The following is an 18,104-nucleotide window of genomic DNA, read 5'->3' as shown; positions in this document are numbered from 1 at the left end:
TTCAATTACCCTATTTTGTTAGAATTTTTCATTAAATCTTATCAAATTTTTAAAAATACCCATGTTTTTTATTATAAAAAAATAAAATAAAAATTTGTAAAGATTCAAGCATTTATTTAGTTTAACTTTAGAAGTAACATCAAGATGAATGAAAATTCAAGAGAGTTTTATAAAGTTTTCCCAAATCTTAAAAGATGAGCCAATATAAGATGAGTGTAATAAATGAGTATGAAAAGTAGTGTTTTAAGTAACTTTTTATATTAGCCACTTAAAAGAAAAAAAAAAAAAAAAAAAAAAAAAAAAGAGAAGTGTAAACTACTTAAAATAAGTTATATCAGACAGTATGACATAAGTATGATAATCACTTAAAAAAAGTTAAAAAAAGACGTCTTTGTCATTGTTGCTTCCTCTATTAGAATTTAATACAAATCTAATTTTAATAGAAATCACAAAATCTATATCAATTTCCATGGGTTTTGAAAGTATTTTCAAAGTTTAAAAATGCTCAATTAAATTTAAAGGTGTCAAAATTTCAATTCATTTCAATTACCCTATTTTGTTAGAATTTTCAATTAAATCTTATCAAAATTTTAAAAATACCCATGTTTTTTATTATAAAAAAATAAAATAAAAAATTGTAAAGATTCAAGCATTTATTTAGTTTAACTTTGAGAGTAATATCAAGACAATAAAAATTCAAGAGAGTTCTATAAAGTTTTCCCAAATCTTAAAGGATGAGTCCAACCAAAAGGTTTGGTAGATTGGTAAGAATATTACAAATTAGGTGATAATTTAAGAAGAGTAATTGTAGTTTTTCTAAATAAAACTAACTCAATTGATTAAATAAAGGGAAAAAAAAAAAAAAAAAAGAAGAAGAAAAAACTCAGAAGTGACAACTTTTGTGTCCCCTTTTACTTTTTACTTTTGAATAAAAGAAATGAAAACAGGAAAGACGAAGCCAAAGACATTCAGAATCTTTCCAATCTGCCTACCCAGAACAGATCCCACCAACAAACTTAAACAAATCCCAACAATCCCAAACCTCCTAAGAGACCAAAAAACAGTCAAGCAGAATAGATACAAGAAACCGATGTTGTTGTTGAAGAAGATGGTGAATAAGAAGTAGAAGAAGACAACAACAACCTATCCTGCACATTGTCCTCCTCCATGCTCCTTGAGACACCAACAACCTCAGCCCCATTCATGTTGTTTCCATCATCTTGATTAGATGCTGCTTCAAATATCAAATGAATGTCATCCTCAAATGCTGCGTGATCGAACAGGTCTGTCAACTCGCATGGTTTTCCGAGCAGGAGGTCAGGAACAGTGAGCGGAGCGAAACCCGTGTCGATAAAGCTCCACGGGTGCTGCTCGTTGGCTGCAGGGTCCAGAACCTCCATTGAAGAAGTAGTGTCCATGCAAGGAGGGAGCTGTGTATAATGAGGCTGCTGCTGCTCTAAAACCATTTCTTCTTGTTGTTTTTGTGGCGGCGGCGGCGGTTGCTCCACCTCTACTTCTGATCTAGTGCAACAGTTGGGGAGTGCCTCTGATTCAGCCAAGCTATGGACATTGAAGCCAGGGATTTTCTTCTTTAAGCGGTCAATGTAATTACTGATGTCAAAATTTGTCACTGCATTAGCTCCTCTGTACTCTATGGCTGCCATATCATATGCTGCTGCTGCCTCTTCCTGTGTGTCTTTTGAAAGCGCAAAGTTCAAAAAAGTTAAAAGAAAGACAAGGATATTCCATAATTAATTAATTAATCAGATAAACAAAGATGTAACTTTATGAGAAAAGAGTGTTATAATGCAGAAAACTTCAAAATAATATATGGATGGGATTGGAATTCACGTGTCCATGATAGTTTACTAAGTTTGATAACTTCATTTTATTGACTTCCAAGATTTTTTGCTTAAAATATAAGCATTAATTGTCAGCAAATCGAATCACAATGAACAGCCTACCCAAATCTACCACATATTTATGCTTCCCACTTGAATCTCAAAAATCAATACACTTTTGAACAGCCTTTACCAACCACCCAATCTTTCCAATTTATGGAATGACTATGTTCATTGTATAAGAAGTGAAAAATAAAAACAAAAATAAAATAAAAGGATGATACACCCTATAAAGTAATAAAAAAAATAAAAAGATATAAACTTATTTTGTTTTAGTACATGAAAAGGTGTTATAGAATTTTAAATTACCAACAATACCAAGTACTCAAAGATGCTGGAATGTTAACCCTTTGAAATTATAACTATTGCAATCGAGCCAAGAAGCCCATGGCCCTGAAATTAGGTTGTCTTGTCCTACTCAGAACAAATGGCCCTGCAATTCCCCTCTTAGATTGTTCGAATTTCAATTAAATCTTGACAGCTTAAATTCAGAAGCAAAATATTTGAAATTCAAACTGCTCGAAACAAGTAAGCCCTACAACCTTCTATCTTTCTGGAGATCCTAAATTCAGGAGCAAACTGTTCGAATTTCAAGCTGTTCGAAACAAGTAGGCCATGCAACCTTCTATCTTTCTGGAGATCCTAAATTCAGGAGCAAACTATTCAAATTTCACGCTGCTCGAAACAAATCAGCCTTGCCGCCCCTCGATCCTAGTCTGAGTATAAAAAGCTTAGAATTCTAACCCTAATTTCAATTGAATTTTGACAGCCTAATTTTAAGCTGCTCGAAAACAGGTAATTTTTGCGGCCCCTTGATCCTAGTCTCAAGTACGAAAGACGTAGGATTCTAACCGTAGAAGAAAAGGCCAAAAATTTGGCAATAAAAAATCATAATTAGCCACCAAAATAGGTGTTGTGAGGCGGGGGGAAAGGACTTTTGGGTTCCCTACAGCAATTAAAAGTGCAAATGTTAGTTGTTTGAAAGCTTGAAAGCCAGGTGTTCACCACCAAAAACTCCCTTCATTCTTGCCGCACAGACACACACGAGAGCCCTCGTGCCCGTCACTTTCCAACAGGTATTATACAAATTGCAACCTGTTTTTCTTGAGAAGGACAGCCAAAGAAGGTGTCACGTGCCGCACTGCTGGCATGCATATTATGACGGTCACCAAAATCTGGTCAAAACCAGTTTCATGTACAAACCGCATGCAGACTGCACAACTCACACGTACGCTCTCAAAACCCACCTTCCAAACGAAACCCAATATTTGTGCCATTAAATCTTTGTCTCTTTCCCCTTTTTAATTTTTTTTTTTTTTAATAATGCTACTCTTTTATATTATACTATTTATGGGTATATTTTAAATAAATAGCTTTTCAAGTCAATCACTTAGGAAAAAATAATAATAATTAAAACATATCACGTTAGCCAATATAAGACGAGTGTAATAAATGAGTATGAAAAGTAGTGTTTTAAGTAGCTTTTTATATTAACCACTTAAAAAAAAAGTGTAAACTACTTAAAATAAGCTATATCAGCCAATATGACATAAGTGTGATAATCAGTTAGCTCTAAATATTACGATGACTTTTCCAATTATTTTTACCATTTTTCGAAGGATTTGTTTTTTGTGCAAAAATAAATGGTAAAAATTGAGAGTTTTAGTTTATTTTGTCACTGAAATTAATTTCCATCGTTTATTTTTGTATCAAAGGATTTAAGAAATAGAGACAAGCCAAACTCTTCCTGTAATTAATCTTCAAAAACTTCTAGTAATTTATGAGGTAAAATATTTTTTAATCCCAAAAAAAAAAAAAAAAAAACAAGTTAACAATATGTAAATAAATAATTGAAATTGACTATAGTACCTGTCAAAGTTTTCCAAGTAAATATTACCCGTAAAATTGAATAGGTGGAGGTGGCAACAAGTTTTATATTAGTATAAGGCATCTTTATTAAAGGTTATATTAAAAAAAAAAAAGAAAAAAAAAAAGAAAAAGGAAATTGACAATCAAGTCTAATTCCTATGGTTTGAAATTAATTGGCTTACTAGGCTGCAATATAAGCAGCAAAGGACATTGAGGCTGGACATTAACAGAGTCAAAAAGAAAAATTCCTTTCTCATAAATAATTTCCAAAAAACAGTTCGTCCGAAATGATTAAAATTAAATAATTTAAAAAACAAAAATCATAAACTGATATAATTCTTGAACTGTCAAGGGGTGGACACCAATTTTTTTTTTTTTGGAAGAAAAAAAATTAAGGAGTTCAGAAACTAAAATAAAACAAAAGAATTTATTTATTTTTTTTAAAAAAAAAATATGTCACCAATGATCTTCCTTGATGAATCAATGTTAGTATAGGCAGACGAACCCGAAAACATGAGAATTAGAATCACGCCAAAAATTCAAGTCCGAACAAAGAACGAAAGGTTAGGGGTGTGGATCTCTCGAGTGTATGCCTTGGGTAGACGAACCCCGCACTTTAGACCGCTTGAAACACCAAGCTCCGAACCCCTCTCATTCTGTGCCCTAATTTCGGCCGAATTAAAATTTCGGGCCGAAAATTTAAAGAATCCCTATCCGATGAACACATTTGGGTTATTAGAATGTGAGTGAGAAAAGTCAGCAATGAGTAGCATGTACTCCCCCTGGCCTAGGGTAGCTCCATTAGCTACCTAATCCAACAGTAACAAATAGAATATCTTCCACAACATCAACGTATAAGGTAGGCTAACAACTAACAAGAATATCAGAAAAGGTCAATTGGTTGAAAAGCTTTAGGAACCTCTCCCCATTTATCAAGGACCTTCTTCTTTTTTCTTTTTCTTTTTTTTTTTTTTTTTTTTTTCTCTTTTTTAATGTGTATGTATATATATATATATATATAAGAAAAAAAGAGATGGGTTTTGGATCTTACTATAAGTTCCAAGGTATAGATACTTGTTACCGAAAACTCTGCCAATTCTGGCCTCCCACCGCCCGTTATGGTGATGCCTGTGAAAATAATTCAACAGTAACATTAAATTTTCGCGATAAATTTTGAAAATAAAAATAAAAATCTTAAGATTTTTGACAATGCAAGCCTGATTATATATAATATTTAAAGTGTAATATTATTATTTTTTATTCAAAAAAGAAAAAAGAAAACCGACCTAGCCACCCCACGATACTTAGAGACTCCTCTGGAAAAGCCACTGCTCCGGCGGCGGAGCGATGCCAGGTATTCTTCCTTGGTAACATTTTGCATTTCTTCAAGCTCCTTCGTGTAGGTTTCTATCTGTTTCATTCATGGATGGTGAATTGATGAGAAAATTAAATCAATTAAAAAAAAAAAAAGGAAATATATGTGAAAATAATTAATGTACCGGAAAATTCAAAGTTGTTCCAGGGCCCCAATATTTAAGGGCGGCGAGATCATAAGTATGAGCAGCAGCTTCTTCATTATCATATGCTCCTGTATATATATTGTAATCAAATGATGAACAAAAACAAACCCAGATGATGAAAAGGAAGATCAAAAAGATTAGGAAATTTGAATGAAGAAAAGGGATTGAGAGTTACCCAAATAAACTAAACGGCGACAAAAGTGCAGATGAACGTTGAAATGAGAAGATTTATCAGGAATAAAAACAGAGTCAGAAAACAGAGGAAGAAATATAAAAAGGATTTTGTGAGGAATTTAATATTAAACAAAGGATTGCAGAGATCTCGTTGATTATCTCAGTTTTTTAAAATACATTTGAAAATTATGAAATTACCTTGTCGTCCTTTCTTGTTTTGAATGTTATTCCAGGAGCTCTTGTCCCACAGGTGAGCTTCAAACCTCCCCGTCCATCTATGCCTGCTGATCAAACATGAATATCACACATGCAAATGAAAACCCATCAAGGAAAATGTGAGAGAAAAAAAAGGACCTGGTGACTCCTCTGTAAATTGAGCTTCTCCGACCGCCGCCGCCACCAGAGCCATTGGCATTCTGCAGGAATTTGTCTGGGTTGTGAGTTTTTCGAACACGCTTTGCCTTGAGCTTGTCTGATTGGTGGGGAATGTCAGGGCCAATACAGGAAGATGAAGAAGAAGAAGAGGAAGTAGTGGGAGACCTCTTCATCTTCCCAAGGAAAACAAGGTGGACGACGAAGAAGAAGAAGAAGAAGAGTTGATGAGAAGAAATGGGTGACTTTCTGGTGTCTATGAAGAGGGTTGAAGAAGAGGTAGCAGCATTTTGGTAACCTAAAGTGGTTTACCAAAAACAGGAAGGAGTATGGAAATGGAGGATGTTAAAAAAGAAAGGATGTTTTCTGAGGGAATTGAAGAGAAAGGGGTTTAAGTTTAACCTTGGGTTAAAGTGGGAGATGGTTAATTAACCATATGAGTTAATTAAATGCCCAACACTTGGCTTTCTGGTTCAGCCATGCTACCAATGAGATTTGCTCTATATTCTGGCTTTCTATGGGGTTTTTTTTTTTTTTTAATAAAAAAAATTAAAAAAGAATCTCTCTCTCCTCAAATTTTATAAACTGAAAAAGATATGTCGGTTACAATCTGGGTTTTCCACTGTAAATTGCTTGCCACAAAGGAACGTGTAAGGAGGCATCTGAACAGTGGGGTGAGCATAGAAGAGACTTCAATTTTTTACCAAATTAGGGCAACAAAAAAAAAAAAAAAAAAAACTTTTTTTTAAAAAAACAAAATGGCAGACGAGAGAGACTATGTGACTATTGTACTTTGACGTAACCATAGTAATACTTACCTGTTAAAAACTACACAAAAATGACCTAAATAATGAGAATCACAGGTGTTCCTTCAAGTCGAACTAAACTAAAGGCGTCGAGATTTTCATTGCGGGTATATATATTTTTTTTTATGGAAAGAAAATAGGGCAGTTCGGTTTGGTCTGATTTGGTTGAAATTTCATGTATTTGGGCCAGGCTTGAAACTAGTTTGAATACTATATGCATTGATTGGACTTAGACTGGCCTGACTCTGAGGCTCAGCCAGCCCAAGGTGGAGCTCTACATTAAGAGCCATGCTTTCTTTACTACTACTGCATAAGCATAACTCTAAAAAGAGTTTTGCCTGGCTCAAGTGAAAAAATTATCGGAAATTCTATTGTACTAAAGTGAAAAAAAAAATAACTAGATTTTTCTCTTAATTTTACAATTTTTACCGTTTATTTTTTACAAAAAAAGAAAAGAAAAAATTACTAGAGGCAAGCCAAACTACCAAAAAAAACCACCTATAAAGACAAGAGACAAAACAAAACAAAACAAAAAAGTTATCATTCACAAGAGCAAAGGTGAAGGTGAGTACATAGTTGCAACTACTTACTTTTAGATATTTTTAGATTCTCATGGTTTGATAAACACACTAACCATTCAAGAGAATTTGGAGGACTCAACTATCGGCTTTCAAGGAAATGTGGGCCACGAGCCAAGGGCCTATTACTTAGGTAGATGAGTTTTAAAAAAGAATGGTGTGAGTGATTTTTTTTTTTTTTTTTTTTTTTTTCTTTACTTGATGTAAAAGGTGATGAGTTTCATATTCAGGAAATAGTAGATTATTGAAATATTTAGATACCCTTTCACAATCTCTTTTATTGAAAAATAAAAATGTTAGTCGTACATACAATTTACATATGGCTAGCTTATCCACAGACATGGTAGCGCAACATAAAACTGCCATGTTAGTCAAGAAAAAAAAAATTATTTGCACAAATGAAGCCGCATTTCGTCATTACTAAGGAATGACTACCCCAGCCACTCCCATTAGGAGTTAGGGGTGGTCGTCCCCTATCAAATTTTTAGAGATGGTTATACCACTCTAAAGCTATTAATATGATCGCACCTCCAATCAGGTGATTATAACCACCCTCCGCATTGTGATTGAGGGAGGTGCCAAGCAAGAGAGGGTTTGTACAAATTCTTCTAATTGACATGGCAAGCCACATCAAATTACCAAGCCAGCTCTTAAGGCTTGTACAACATGTTAATCCTCCTACTATTGGACGCCAAATTTTGTTTCAGTATGGCAAGAAACGTGCTCTTAATTGGAGTAGGGAATGCTCCTATGAGAATGCGGGTTATGGTTGGTATATTATACTTTCATAAAGAGAGGCCTTTTAGAAACCCTAGCTATCTTGGAGCAAATTGTCACTATATAACTCACGAGTAATTCTATTAATCACCTCTCCCTCACTCCCCAAAGCCTATATAGGATGGTCTCCTCAACCAAAACATCAATTTTCATATACTAAATGTTATGGAGGACCACGACGTATAAACTTTAAAGCATGAGAAGAGAATAAAATGAGTAATATATAACATTACTCATAACTCTCATCTTATTTGGGATATGCACCGACTTGCTGGCTCAAGATCATCACCATTGTAGGCATTAACTAAGAACAATCTTAAAATTTGTCGCGCACTTGCATGGAAGAGAAAAGCCCCATATCTCATTATTTCAAGCACATTATTTAATAATAAAGTTCTGAATGGTCAAATAGACAAATAGAAGGATTCTAATCCTTTATATTCTACCAGCTACGGGCTGCCATAGCCTGGACTGGACTAGGTCATGCCTTAAACCTATTATTTTGCCAAAAGACATTTTGTAGCTCAAGTAGGTAACTCTTAATTGATTATAGATATTGGGCTTAAAAGCTCCCTAAACGTTTGAATTGTTTTGAGTAGATTATATGGAAGAAATTTAGATAAAGTACAAAGTCAGGCCAAGCTAGGCCGAAGCTAATCAAAACCACACCAAACTTCACACGGATAAGGATCTTCTTCATCTCAAGTAAGATGAAAATTATCTATTTTATAGTTTAGATTAAATTTCACAAAATCTAATGGTATATATATTGCTTAAATGATATGACACTATCTACATCATTAAATGACCCGATTGGCAAACATCATGCCTGAAAAAATAAAAAGAAAAGGCGAATTTTCCTAAAGCATGTACTTCACTAAGCATAAAGGAGAAATCATTCATGATATTCTTGGTAACTTGCATAACAAGCAACTAAAGAGTAAAATTACATGGCTTTATACAAGTGTTGTTCATTTGTTGTGCATAAAAGTAGTCCCAGCTTCACATGCGACTTGTGGGGTTTCAGTAACCAGAACATTCAGGTGATAGAAGCAAAAGGAGAAAATGAAAGTGTGAAATTACCACCACACAAAAGCAAACTGCCAGACTCAATTCTGTTTCTTAATATGACCCTGTCAAACAACAAGCTTTCTGCTGAGGCCTGCAGATTATATTCATCCATGTTGTAACAGTTTGATCTTGCAATCTCCGAGTCAATGTCATGTTTCTCAAAATTTCTGATATACTTACTAATATCCTGTTGAAGATCAAAAGTTTTAGTTGTCTTGCCAGCAAAGGAGAACTGAAATTTCTGACCCTTTTCTGCAATGGCACTGTTTGGACTGACTCGATCTAAGTTGCCCTCCTTGCTGCTGCTACTGGCTGTTAGTGCAGAAGCATCATATCCACTCATGAACTGACTTTGAACATCCGATTCCTGCGAGTATGAAAATTTTGTTTCAGGAACCCATGGTGCAATTCATAATCAAAACCTTCGCGTATATAATTTTGCAACCTGTATACTTGCTTAGGTTTTGTGTTTGAGAACTTCAAGATTCATATTTTCAGAGTTATGTTAAGAGTTGAACAAGCAAACAGAAAGTGGGAAAAAAAAAAAAAACCACAATTTCAGGCCACAATTTCAGGAGAAAAGGGATGTGTATAACCGGTACAGCTGCGTCATCCTGGACTTGAACTAGAGACCTCACCCATGAAGTAAATCATTGCACCTACGGTCCAACCAATTGGGAAAAAAATCAATAGATTCCTTTTCGGGAGCAAGACTTGTAGGCGGATCGACTCATCAAGTTAGATCAGGAAAATCTTACGGTTTTACGAAACCGTGTGGCTACAACTGTTTTACCAGTCTATTTGAGTCTCAGGTCCCAAAAGTGCATGATAAATACCGCCAAAGCCGAGGAAATATCTTGATTCATCCCTTTTTGAGGAACTACCAAAACAATTGACCCTTCAAACATTCCAATATAAAGGATTAGACCATTTTTATTTTTACTTCCCCATGTCCCCCCTGTGTGGCGACATGGGGGCGAAAAATAAAAACAAATAACACAATTTCATTTGCAAGAGGATACCCTCCTATTTTATTTATTAATGCTTTTCCCAAAGGTTCGGAGAAACTTGCAATATTCAACAACCCCAAAGTTTATTTATTTATTTATTTTCGTATTCTTACATGGGCGTTCTAGCAGACATTATGCACTTGTTACACAACAAACTCTTAAAGGAAGCTCCAAGCAAGGAGGACAACAGGTAGGAGGAATGGAGGTTTGGGCTCTAGAGGGTTTTGGTGTTTTATGAAACCCCTTCTCCCTCACTTCACACTTCGGAGCGTACCATTCTTATTCTTATAGAGAGAGAGGCACTTAATTTATATAATAAAATTAGGTAGGTTCCTATCTACCCAAACTTCTCTGGTTCACCCCCAGCATTCCCCACTTGTCCGACTGATTGCAATAATAGCTTTTTTCACAGTAGGATTCACTGCAACGATAAGAGACATAGTATGAACAAACAAAAATAATAGAATATTTATGGTTTTCTACATTATGTTATTTTCTCAACATTCAGTTTTATATTGATTCCTTGCGATGGTCCGGGACGAGGCGGCACTTGTGATATTTAGGCTTGGGAAGCAATCTAGGAGGCCTCAATGACCATAGATAGAACCTATCCAATTTTTACAGTGGTTGCTGTACACGAACTAGCTGTACCTATCATTTCAAAACGCCAATGGCTTTTGCTACCATAACCTTCCCGACCACTTTTTTCTTTTTCTAGTCCTGCTGCCCACTATGCCAAAAGTGAGGGATCCCTCTTAGCTATTACTCAAACAAGCAAATAGTATATATATAATAAAAATATATAAAAAAGCAACTTTACTAAATAATGTCAATCCTATGGTTTGCTTGTGGAGTAAAACAGAAAGGAATAAAAATGGGGAAAGCTTCTTTTTTTTAGTTAATATTCACCAAATCACAATTATTCTATCTGATGTTGTAGAGCCGGGAGAGAAACATGTGCAGAAGAACAAAAATTTAAACATTTAATTCTCAAAACTTTCTTCCTAGTTTTTTAATCACAACCAAAAAAATTAAGAGCAAAAAAAAAAAGGAAAAAAAAAAATTCTCAATAAGTTCTATGTTAGTTATTTCTCTGTCAACAGTCCTAACTCCTTGCCCAACTAGCCCTCTAAGTCACACTTCACACTTGTCACAGGGCTTTCTTCCTCTTTAGTAATCCTCTCGTACTCATCACCCCTCTTTCTACTCATCACCCCTCTTTCTTTTTCCTTTTGGAGTCCACAAATCCCCACCATTACTTCAAGTCAGACAAATTGCCCAAACTCAAATTTTAAATGTTATCAGTCCGTCTCTCTTAACTTATTACTTTCTTAGTACTGACGCTCACCACCCCACTACTGGTCTCACTTTTACTCAAACAAACATATTCATTGGATCTTCTCAAATGGGCAAGCCAAAGGTTACTTTGAAAGCTTGCTCCACCCCTATTCACAGACTCCAAAACTCTCTATCAGTGGTGGAGATCCCTTATCAGAACCTAACCATTATTGAAAGCCTTGACGTGCATCACAATGTTGAACTCTAAGGCAGCCAGTCTGATGTTATTTTGGCCTCAACCCAAAAAAAGAAAAAGAAGACAATTTGTACATTTTGGTAATCAAGTTTTTCAAATTAGCGACAAGCAGACCACGGTTCACTTCTAGGCCATAAAATGATTTTAAACAACCTAAAAGGCAATTGGTCATAGTTTATCCTTACCTGGAGCTCTCTTTGTGATTTAAGCTTACTGATTTAGATAAGGTCAATTATTTTAACACCTGTTGCTCCACGACAGGCATTGGTCTGAACCCTATTCCATGGGTTACATACAAACAATTGTCTCTTGATTTAGTAGAAAGGCTGAGTAAAAAACACTAGCTACCTCCAAAATGCTATGAGGTTCTTACTCCATGGTCGAGTGTAGATATTGAAAAAGAATCAATAGAATTCTTAAGACATGGGACAAATACTGCTAACAGAATTCTTAGCATGACTCATCTTGCTGCCAATTCAAGTCCTCCAAGCTCGAGTATATAGCACATTTGATTGTCATCTTGTTATAGTCTTAGAGACTTGATCATCAACAAATTACCCATGTCTTTCTTTGTTAACTAGGACCAACTCAATGACTCCACCAAAGATGTTGAAACTCACAATTTCCAAACTGATGGTTCTTCTCAGCATCCGTTTGAAAAAGGCTAATTGTTGTGGATTGAAAACTCGGAATAAATTATAATTGATTCTACAGGGCATGACCTGGATATACTTCTATTTTTGCATACTACCAGACATGAATGCCCTTGATGGCAACTCCCACAACACACAAATATATATTGCATATTAAACCCAATTTGGGCCAATTATAGTATTTGGCAAGTTCAATGTTCATTACACATCTAATGAACATTACATCAAAGATTTTCTTAAGATACGGTAGAAAATTACTTAAAATATGTTAATATAGAGAAGGATTTGAACGTAAAGTTGAAAGTGCCTATTCCATTATTTGACGGGTGAAACTGAAGCAAAGGTCAATGACATAACAGTATCTAAGTAACTATCTTATGCATCATTTTCATGTAACAATATACAAAGGCTGTAGACCGAGCACCTTCAAATGATAACCATGGCAACCGTTACCATTTATTCTGTAAACCTCAACTCAACTCAACTAAGCCTTGATCCCAACTATTGGAGATTGGTTAGATAGATCCTTTATTAAAAACTTCTCCTCATGTCACATTCAGCCCCCCTTTTAACCTTTTTGCTCCCACATCATATAATCACTACTCACACCATTGTGTTTGGAGGCCCAGTGCGAAAGGCATCCCACTTTTTTACCATGAACTTATTCCACATTCATCAATATACACACCCAAATTTTTGTTGGGGCCTGCCTCTTAACCACTAAAAGATAAGCGCACCTTGAGACATGCAACCAATGAACTTGGACACAATTTACTTAAAGCCCAAATGCGGGCTTCAAGGAGACAGCAAGTGACTCAACGTGCATGCCAGGTAAAAAGAATGTCATTGCTATAGCTTGCTTATAGTATATACAACATGAGAAACTGCAATCTTCATGTGTAGTCCTGGACAGCTGTATGTACTTAAAGCATATCATGGTCCTCTCATGGTCAATATATGTTGCATAAGTATGTAACATAACAATTTGAGATGAAAACTAGAAAGATAAGCACCAGTTGGTGAGGAGATTGACCTGTTTAGTATTGAAGGAACTCTTAGCATAAGTGGTGGCTGAAGTGCCCGAACTTGCTTGGAGTAGAGTTGCACTGTAATTTACTGGGGTAGCAAGATCAAGCGGTGGGTCCTCTGGTGATGAGAAGTCAGAACTATCAAATGTTGATAGTGATACGCACTCATCAAAATAAGCCAGGGCTTCATCTTCTAGACGTTTTGACATCTTTCTTCTTTCAATGCTAGACTGTCATCATATATCAATGAAATACACTTTTAGAAAGATCAAACAAAAGGCAATCTTGTCTAGATGCTAGCCATACAGAAAATCCCCAGCATTCATGGTAAACAAGTTCAAGCCTCTCCCCACGTTAGCTGTATGCAACGATGAAACGTGACCAATATGTGGAGGAGTATTTTTGAACAGGGGGTGAAAAACCAGTTTATTGTAATTTCTACAATATTTGTACCCACACATTCCTTGTTTACAATTAGAGCAATAGACTCAAACCTTTTTTAAGTCACAAAATCATAACAAAAGACGATCGTTATAGTTAAAAAAAAAACGATGCATTATGCAGGATTATAGTAGATCTTATTCTAAAGCCATATTAAACAAATCAAGTTAGTATACTTTTCGTGTACGAGGGATTTGCCCTTTCTCTTAATAAATTATTGTTCAAAAAAAAAAAAAAAATTGAGTTCTTTAGTTCTGTGCATCCAGTATCCCCATAAATTTAAGCAATTCAATACATACGATGAACTACTGCTGGCTAATTATTCTCTCTAACTGAATGAATTTAACAAGATATGAGGCAAATGAATCCAAGTACTGCTCACAGATTGTGTAAAAATGCACCACAATTTCAACAAAAGTACCAAAAAGTGCCTACTTTTCTTCCTGGACGAGACTTCTGCACATTAGGGGTCTTAGGATCTGGGAGTATTTCCTTCAGGATTCTACTCAACTCATGTCCACGGTGCTCCTCAACAGCCAACTCTGCTTTAAGTTTTCCAGCCCGTTCCAGGGACTGCAAGTTGAACACAAGGTCTATGAATTTAATTACAATGATTTGAAGAGAGAGAGAGAGAGAGAGAGAGAGAGAGATAAACATGGCTGAATAGAAATTTTACTGAACCAAGTAGCATGATTAGACACCGTAATGATTCTCCAAAATGGGATTGAAGATTTAGGACCAAGAGAACAACTGTTCTTCAACATCCTTGGTAGAGCAGCTTTAGGACAAGCTTAATAGAAATTTTAAACAGATTTTCTAAAAGAAAAGCTAAAAAATGTGTCATTGAAGTAAACAACAGAAGAGAGGTCATCATAAGTGCTTGCCAAATGCCCTAAGGAGGTTGATTTAGTTACCATATTAACTTTCAATTTTTCTGCATGAAGTGGATATTTTGAGGACGGAAACTGTGCACTTGTGCTTGACAGCATAAGGCTTATGGTTGTACGAAACAATGGCCTATTTTCTTAAAGGAAATAAGCATTTACTCGCCTCTACCCACGTGCATGAATAAACTCACTATATTTTTAATAAGTAGTGCATGAACAAAATTGATCATAGATAACTATGTCAATACGAATGGAGACAGACTAACTACAGGACCAACTGATGGTTCACCATCATATGGACAATCATTGTTCACCATATGGCCTGAGTAACTAGGGCATTTGCCCAAAATACTATAATCATAGATTGGTTCTATATCCTGCAGGATGGAAGCAATATATACACTGAATCATTGCAGTCATTAAATTGAAAAGTGCACGCATCTTTATCAGCCTCAAGGCTTAAATGCAGAAGTTGGGAATGTTCCCAACTACCAGACATGACAAGACAACTCTGGTTCAACCATATCCCCATCTACACATATAGCTAGGGAAAATCACCTGCTCAAGCTTTTTGGCATATTCTCTTCTGATGTCCAAAACTAAATCAACTGCACCTGGGTTTACCAAGTCAGGAGGGATATCAGCTATATTGGTAGTTGCAATAGCAGCAACATTACTCCTTCGGATAGCCTGAACTTAAAAGAACCAAAGAACAAATTATACACTAAATAATGCTTGCACAATACAATAAAATGAGCAGAAGATAATAAATGTAACTAGCTGATACTGGCCATTGTGGCATTATCATAAGTAACAAAATATAAGAGTAAGAGTGAAAGCTAGGTTGCCAATTTACAAGATTCTGCAAGATATAGAGCACAAATATGAGTAAGCATATGCATACACAATCAAAAAGATATCTTAAGTTCGAAGTTAATGGAAGAAGTGGTTGTTGCTTAACTGTTGGAATGATATTTTCTTCTTATTCTTTTTAACAAGTAGTTGGAGTTACCACATTCACATGTTACAACTGAGGGAGTGCCGCAATTCTCATTTTGATAAAGCCAAACCCATGGATGAATTCTCAACATACCAACCCACAAATTGGTGGTAATCCATTACCGCACAAATGTATCAGGTTAGAAATCACAGTTCTTCATTAAAGAACTAAAGATATGCCAAGAATTCAAACAGTGTTAGTATTATTAAAACCACTTAAAGGGAGGCACCAAATATGCATTAAGCATTTCATTCTCAATCTAAGTTCCTAACAGTTAACATAATGGAATAGCCTATATGCTAGAACATTTGATCGTGGTTCCCCATTAATAAAAATTGGGTTGCCCCCACAAAGGTCTCTTCTATACCTTTTTTTTTAAATAATCTTTTTCCTTTTTCACACACTGGTGTACACTACCATCTATGAGGTGAATGAATTCCTCCCAGAAATCATGTCTTACAAAATCAACCAGCATTAGTAACAATGTCTAAGGTGAAAGCCTAAAAGCTTTTTTCGTAATTAGAAAAAACAGCGTCCTAACCTAATCACGATTTTGTTTTATGAATAAAACAAGAGCTTTAATTAACCTAATCCCAAAAATATTTGCTATTAATATGATTTCGTAACTAGTTTGTTTTGTTGATTGTGCTGATTAAATAGAATCAAATGCAATCAAGTGTTGTTCAGGAGAAGTCAGCAAATATGATATATTGCCCAACTATCGTCAAATTAACAGGCCCAATAACAGCATTATGCAATCAACTAATCGCTATAACATGCCCAATGCCATAAGAACTTACAATTTCAAGGTCATTTTGGATTTCAGAGACAGCACGCCTCACTTCAGAACGAACTGTTTCATATATTCCACTAGCAGTAGCATCACCTTCCACATTATCCCCATGGACCGACTGCAAAATGAATTATGAAACATCTTTATACCGCAAGGACATTATCCATCATCATTTACCAATACTTATTTTCCATCATAGCATTCATGTTTTCGCTAACTAGTCCACAATTTCGTCCACACCTCACCTTCGTTTGTTCACAAACTGCTTTAATAGTTTTCTCTTCAGCTCCCACAGAACTCGTCGTCGACACTTCATCTTCCCAACTTTGAGCTTTCGAACAAGACTGAAAGAGAACCATACAAAAAAATGCAAAACCGATCAATGAAATATGTTCCCTTTCCACTAACATCATACAATATCTCAAAAAGAAAATGGGTCTACCCAGTTTGTACCAAATTCGCGGAGAAACTATCCAAAGTCTCAAGACCCGAATGCTGACCAGACCATATAGCAGAACTACTTCTTACCAAGCCACCCTTTTTCCCATTACTAGACACTACATTCCAATTACTCCCCTTCCTCAAATCCTTTGATGAACCACATTCTTGCTCAGCCTCACTCTGCACAGACAACAAATTGCAAACAATTATCATTTCTCCCGCATAAAACTAATCGAAACGCAACCCCAAATCACTTCCAAACCAACAGTCAATCCAAAAAACTCAGAATTCCATCGCAAAAAGAAGTCCAAACCTCAGAAGTCACACACCGCCGCCTCGACGCGGACCTATTGCGGCGACCCGCGTCGACCCACGAACCTTTCGTCACCGAGCGCCCCCTGCTGTCATCCGCAGCGCCATTGCTCGCCGTTCTTGCCTTCGTATTCGTAGCGTCGGGTTTGGGAGGCGAGCCAGAGCCTCTGCTCCAGAAGAGAGGGTTGTCTCGCTTATTCAAGAACTCGGAGATCTCAGCGTTGGTGGCGGCGGCGGTGGTGGTGGGTCTCCTCGAGAAAGCGCTCACGCTCCGTGATCTTCGAATTGGGGCGGCTTTCTTTTGTGGGTTCTCTTTCTCTGTGCTTTCTTTTCCTGCAGAGTGCGTGGCCGAGGTGGCGGAGAGATTTGCTCTTCTGGAGGAGGATTTGAAAGCTGCCACTGCCATTGTCTGTGCGTGATTATGTAAAGATAAGATGCATGGAAAGAGATGTTAGTTGTTTGAGAAAATAGCAGAATCTGAGCCGAAGATGAACGATGCGATTGCAATTGTTTGAATTCAAGCAAAGTAAGACAAAAGCGAGAGCTATCGTTTCTTCCGCCTTTTCCGTCTTTGTCGAAGTTGACGTCTCTATGACCCTCCCTGTCGGAACAGATGCTCAACGAGTCAAGATTCTTAGATGTATTGCTAAATTTCATTATTATTGAAGTGATAAACAAATTACTTCATTTAGTTTTGCAAAAAAATACAAAATTAATCCTCGTGGTGCATTTTTAATAAGGATTTTTATTTTATTTTAAAAAAATAAAAAAATAAGGGTTTTTATTTTAACTACTCAAAATACAATTTTTTTTTTTTTTTTTCATTTTAGCTACTAATTTTTTATCCAACATAATATTTATTTTGACTATTTGCTCTAATTAAATATTATTTTTTATCATTTCTTTTTCTTTCCCATAACAAAAGAGAAAAGATTAA

The 18,104-nt window shown here is 35.8% G+C and overlaps 2 protein-coding genes across 2 annotated transcripts; both read right to left on the bottom strand.

Annotated features, from left to right (window-relative positions):
* Positions 1–907: 907 nt before the first annotated feature.
* WRI1 (Integrase-type DNA-binding superfamily protein) lies at positions 908–6,196 on the bottom strand. Its single transcript, XM_059575985.2, has 7 exons — positions 5,819–6,196; positions 5,663–5,745; positions 5,466–5,474; positions 5,270–5,358; positions 5,057–5,181; positions 4,822–4,898; positions 908–1,696 (listed from the first exon to the last, which is right to left on the bottom strand). The coding sequence occupies exons 1-7, from the start codon at positions 6,010–6,012 to the stop codon at positions 1,065–1,067; spliced, it is 1,209 nt and encodes a 402-aa protein (XP_059431968.2). The 5' UTR covers positions 6,013–6,196; the 3' UTR covers positions 908–1,064.
* A 2,687-nt stretch (positions 6,197–8,883) lies between these two features.
* On the bottom strand, positions 8,884–17,783 carry LOC132186106 (uncharacterized). The gene is made up of 8 exons (XM_059599922.2): positions 17,169–17,783; positions 16,868–17,035; positions 16,660–16,758; positions 16,422–16,532; positions 15,180–15,311; positions 14,170–14,307; positions 13,299–13,523; positions 8,884–9,435 (listed from the first exon to the last, which is right to left on the bottom strand). Exons 1-8 carry the CDS (start codon positions 17,571–17,573, stop codon positions 9,037–9,039), a joined length of 1,677 nt encoding a protein of 558 aa, XP_059455905.2. The 5' UTR covers positions 17,574–17,783; the 3' UTR covers positions 8,884–9,036.
* Positions 17,784–18,104: the final 321 nt, after the last annotated feature.

This window comes from Corylus avellana, chromosome 2 (genome assembly GCF_965113065.1).
Source record: "Corylus avellana chromosome 2, dhCorAvel1.hap1.2, whole genome shotgun sequence".
Taxonomy (NCBI): Eukaryota; Viridiplantae; Streptophyta; class Magnoliopsida; order Fagales; family Betulaceae; genus Corylus; species Corylus avellana.
The sequence above is the reverse complement of the archived record's forward strand: the minus strand, read 5'-3'. Positions and strand labels throughout refer to the sequence as shown.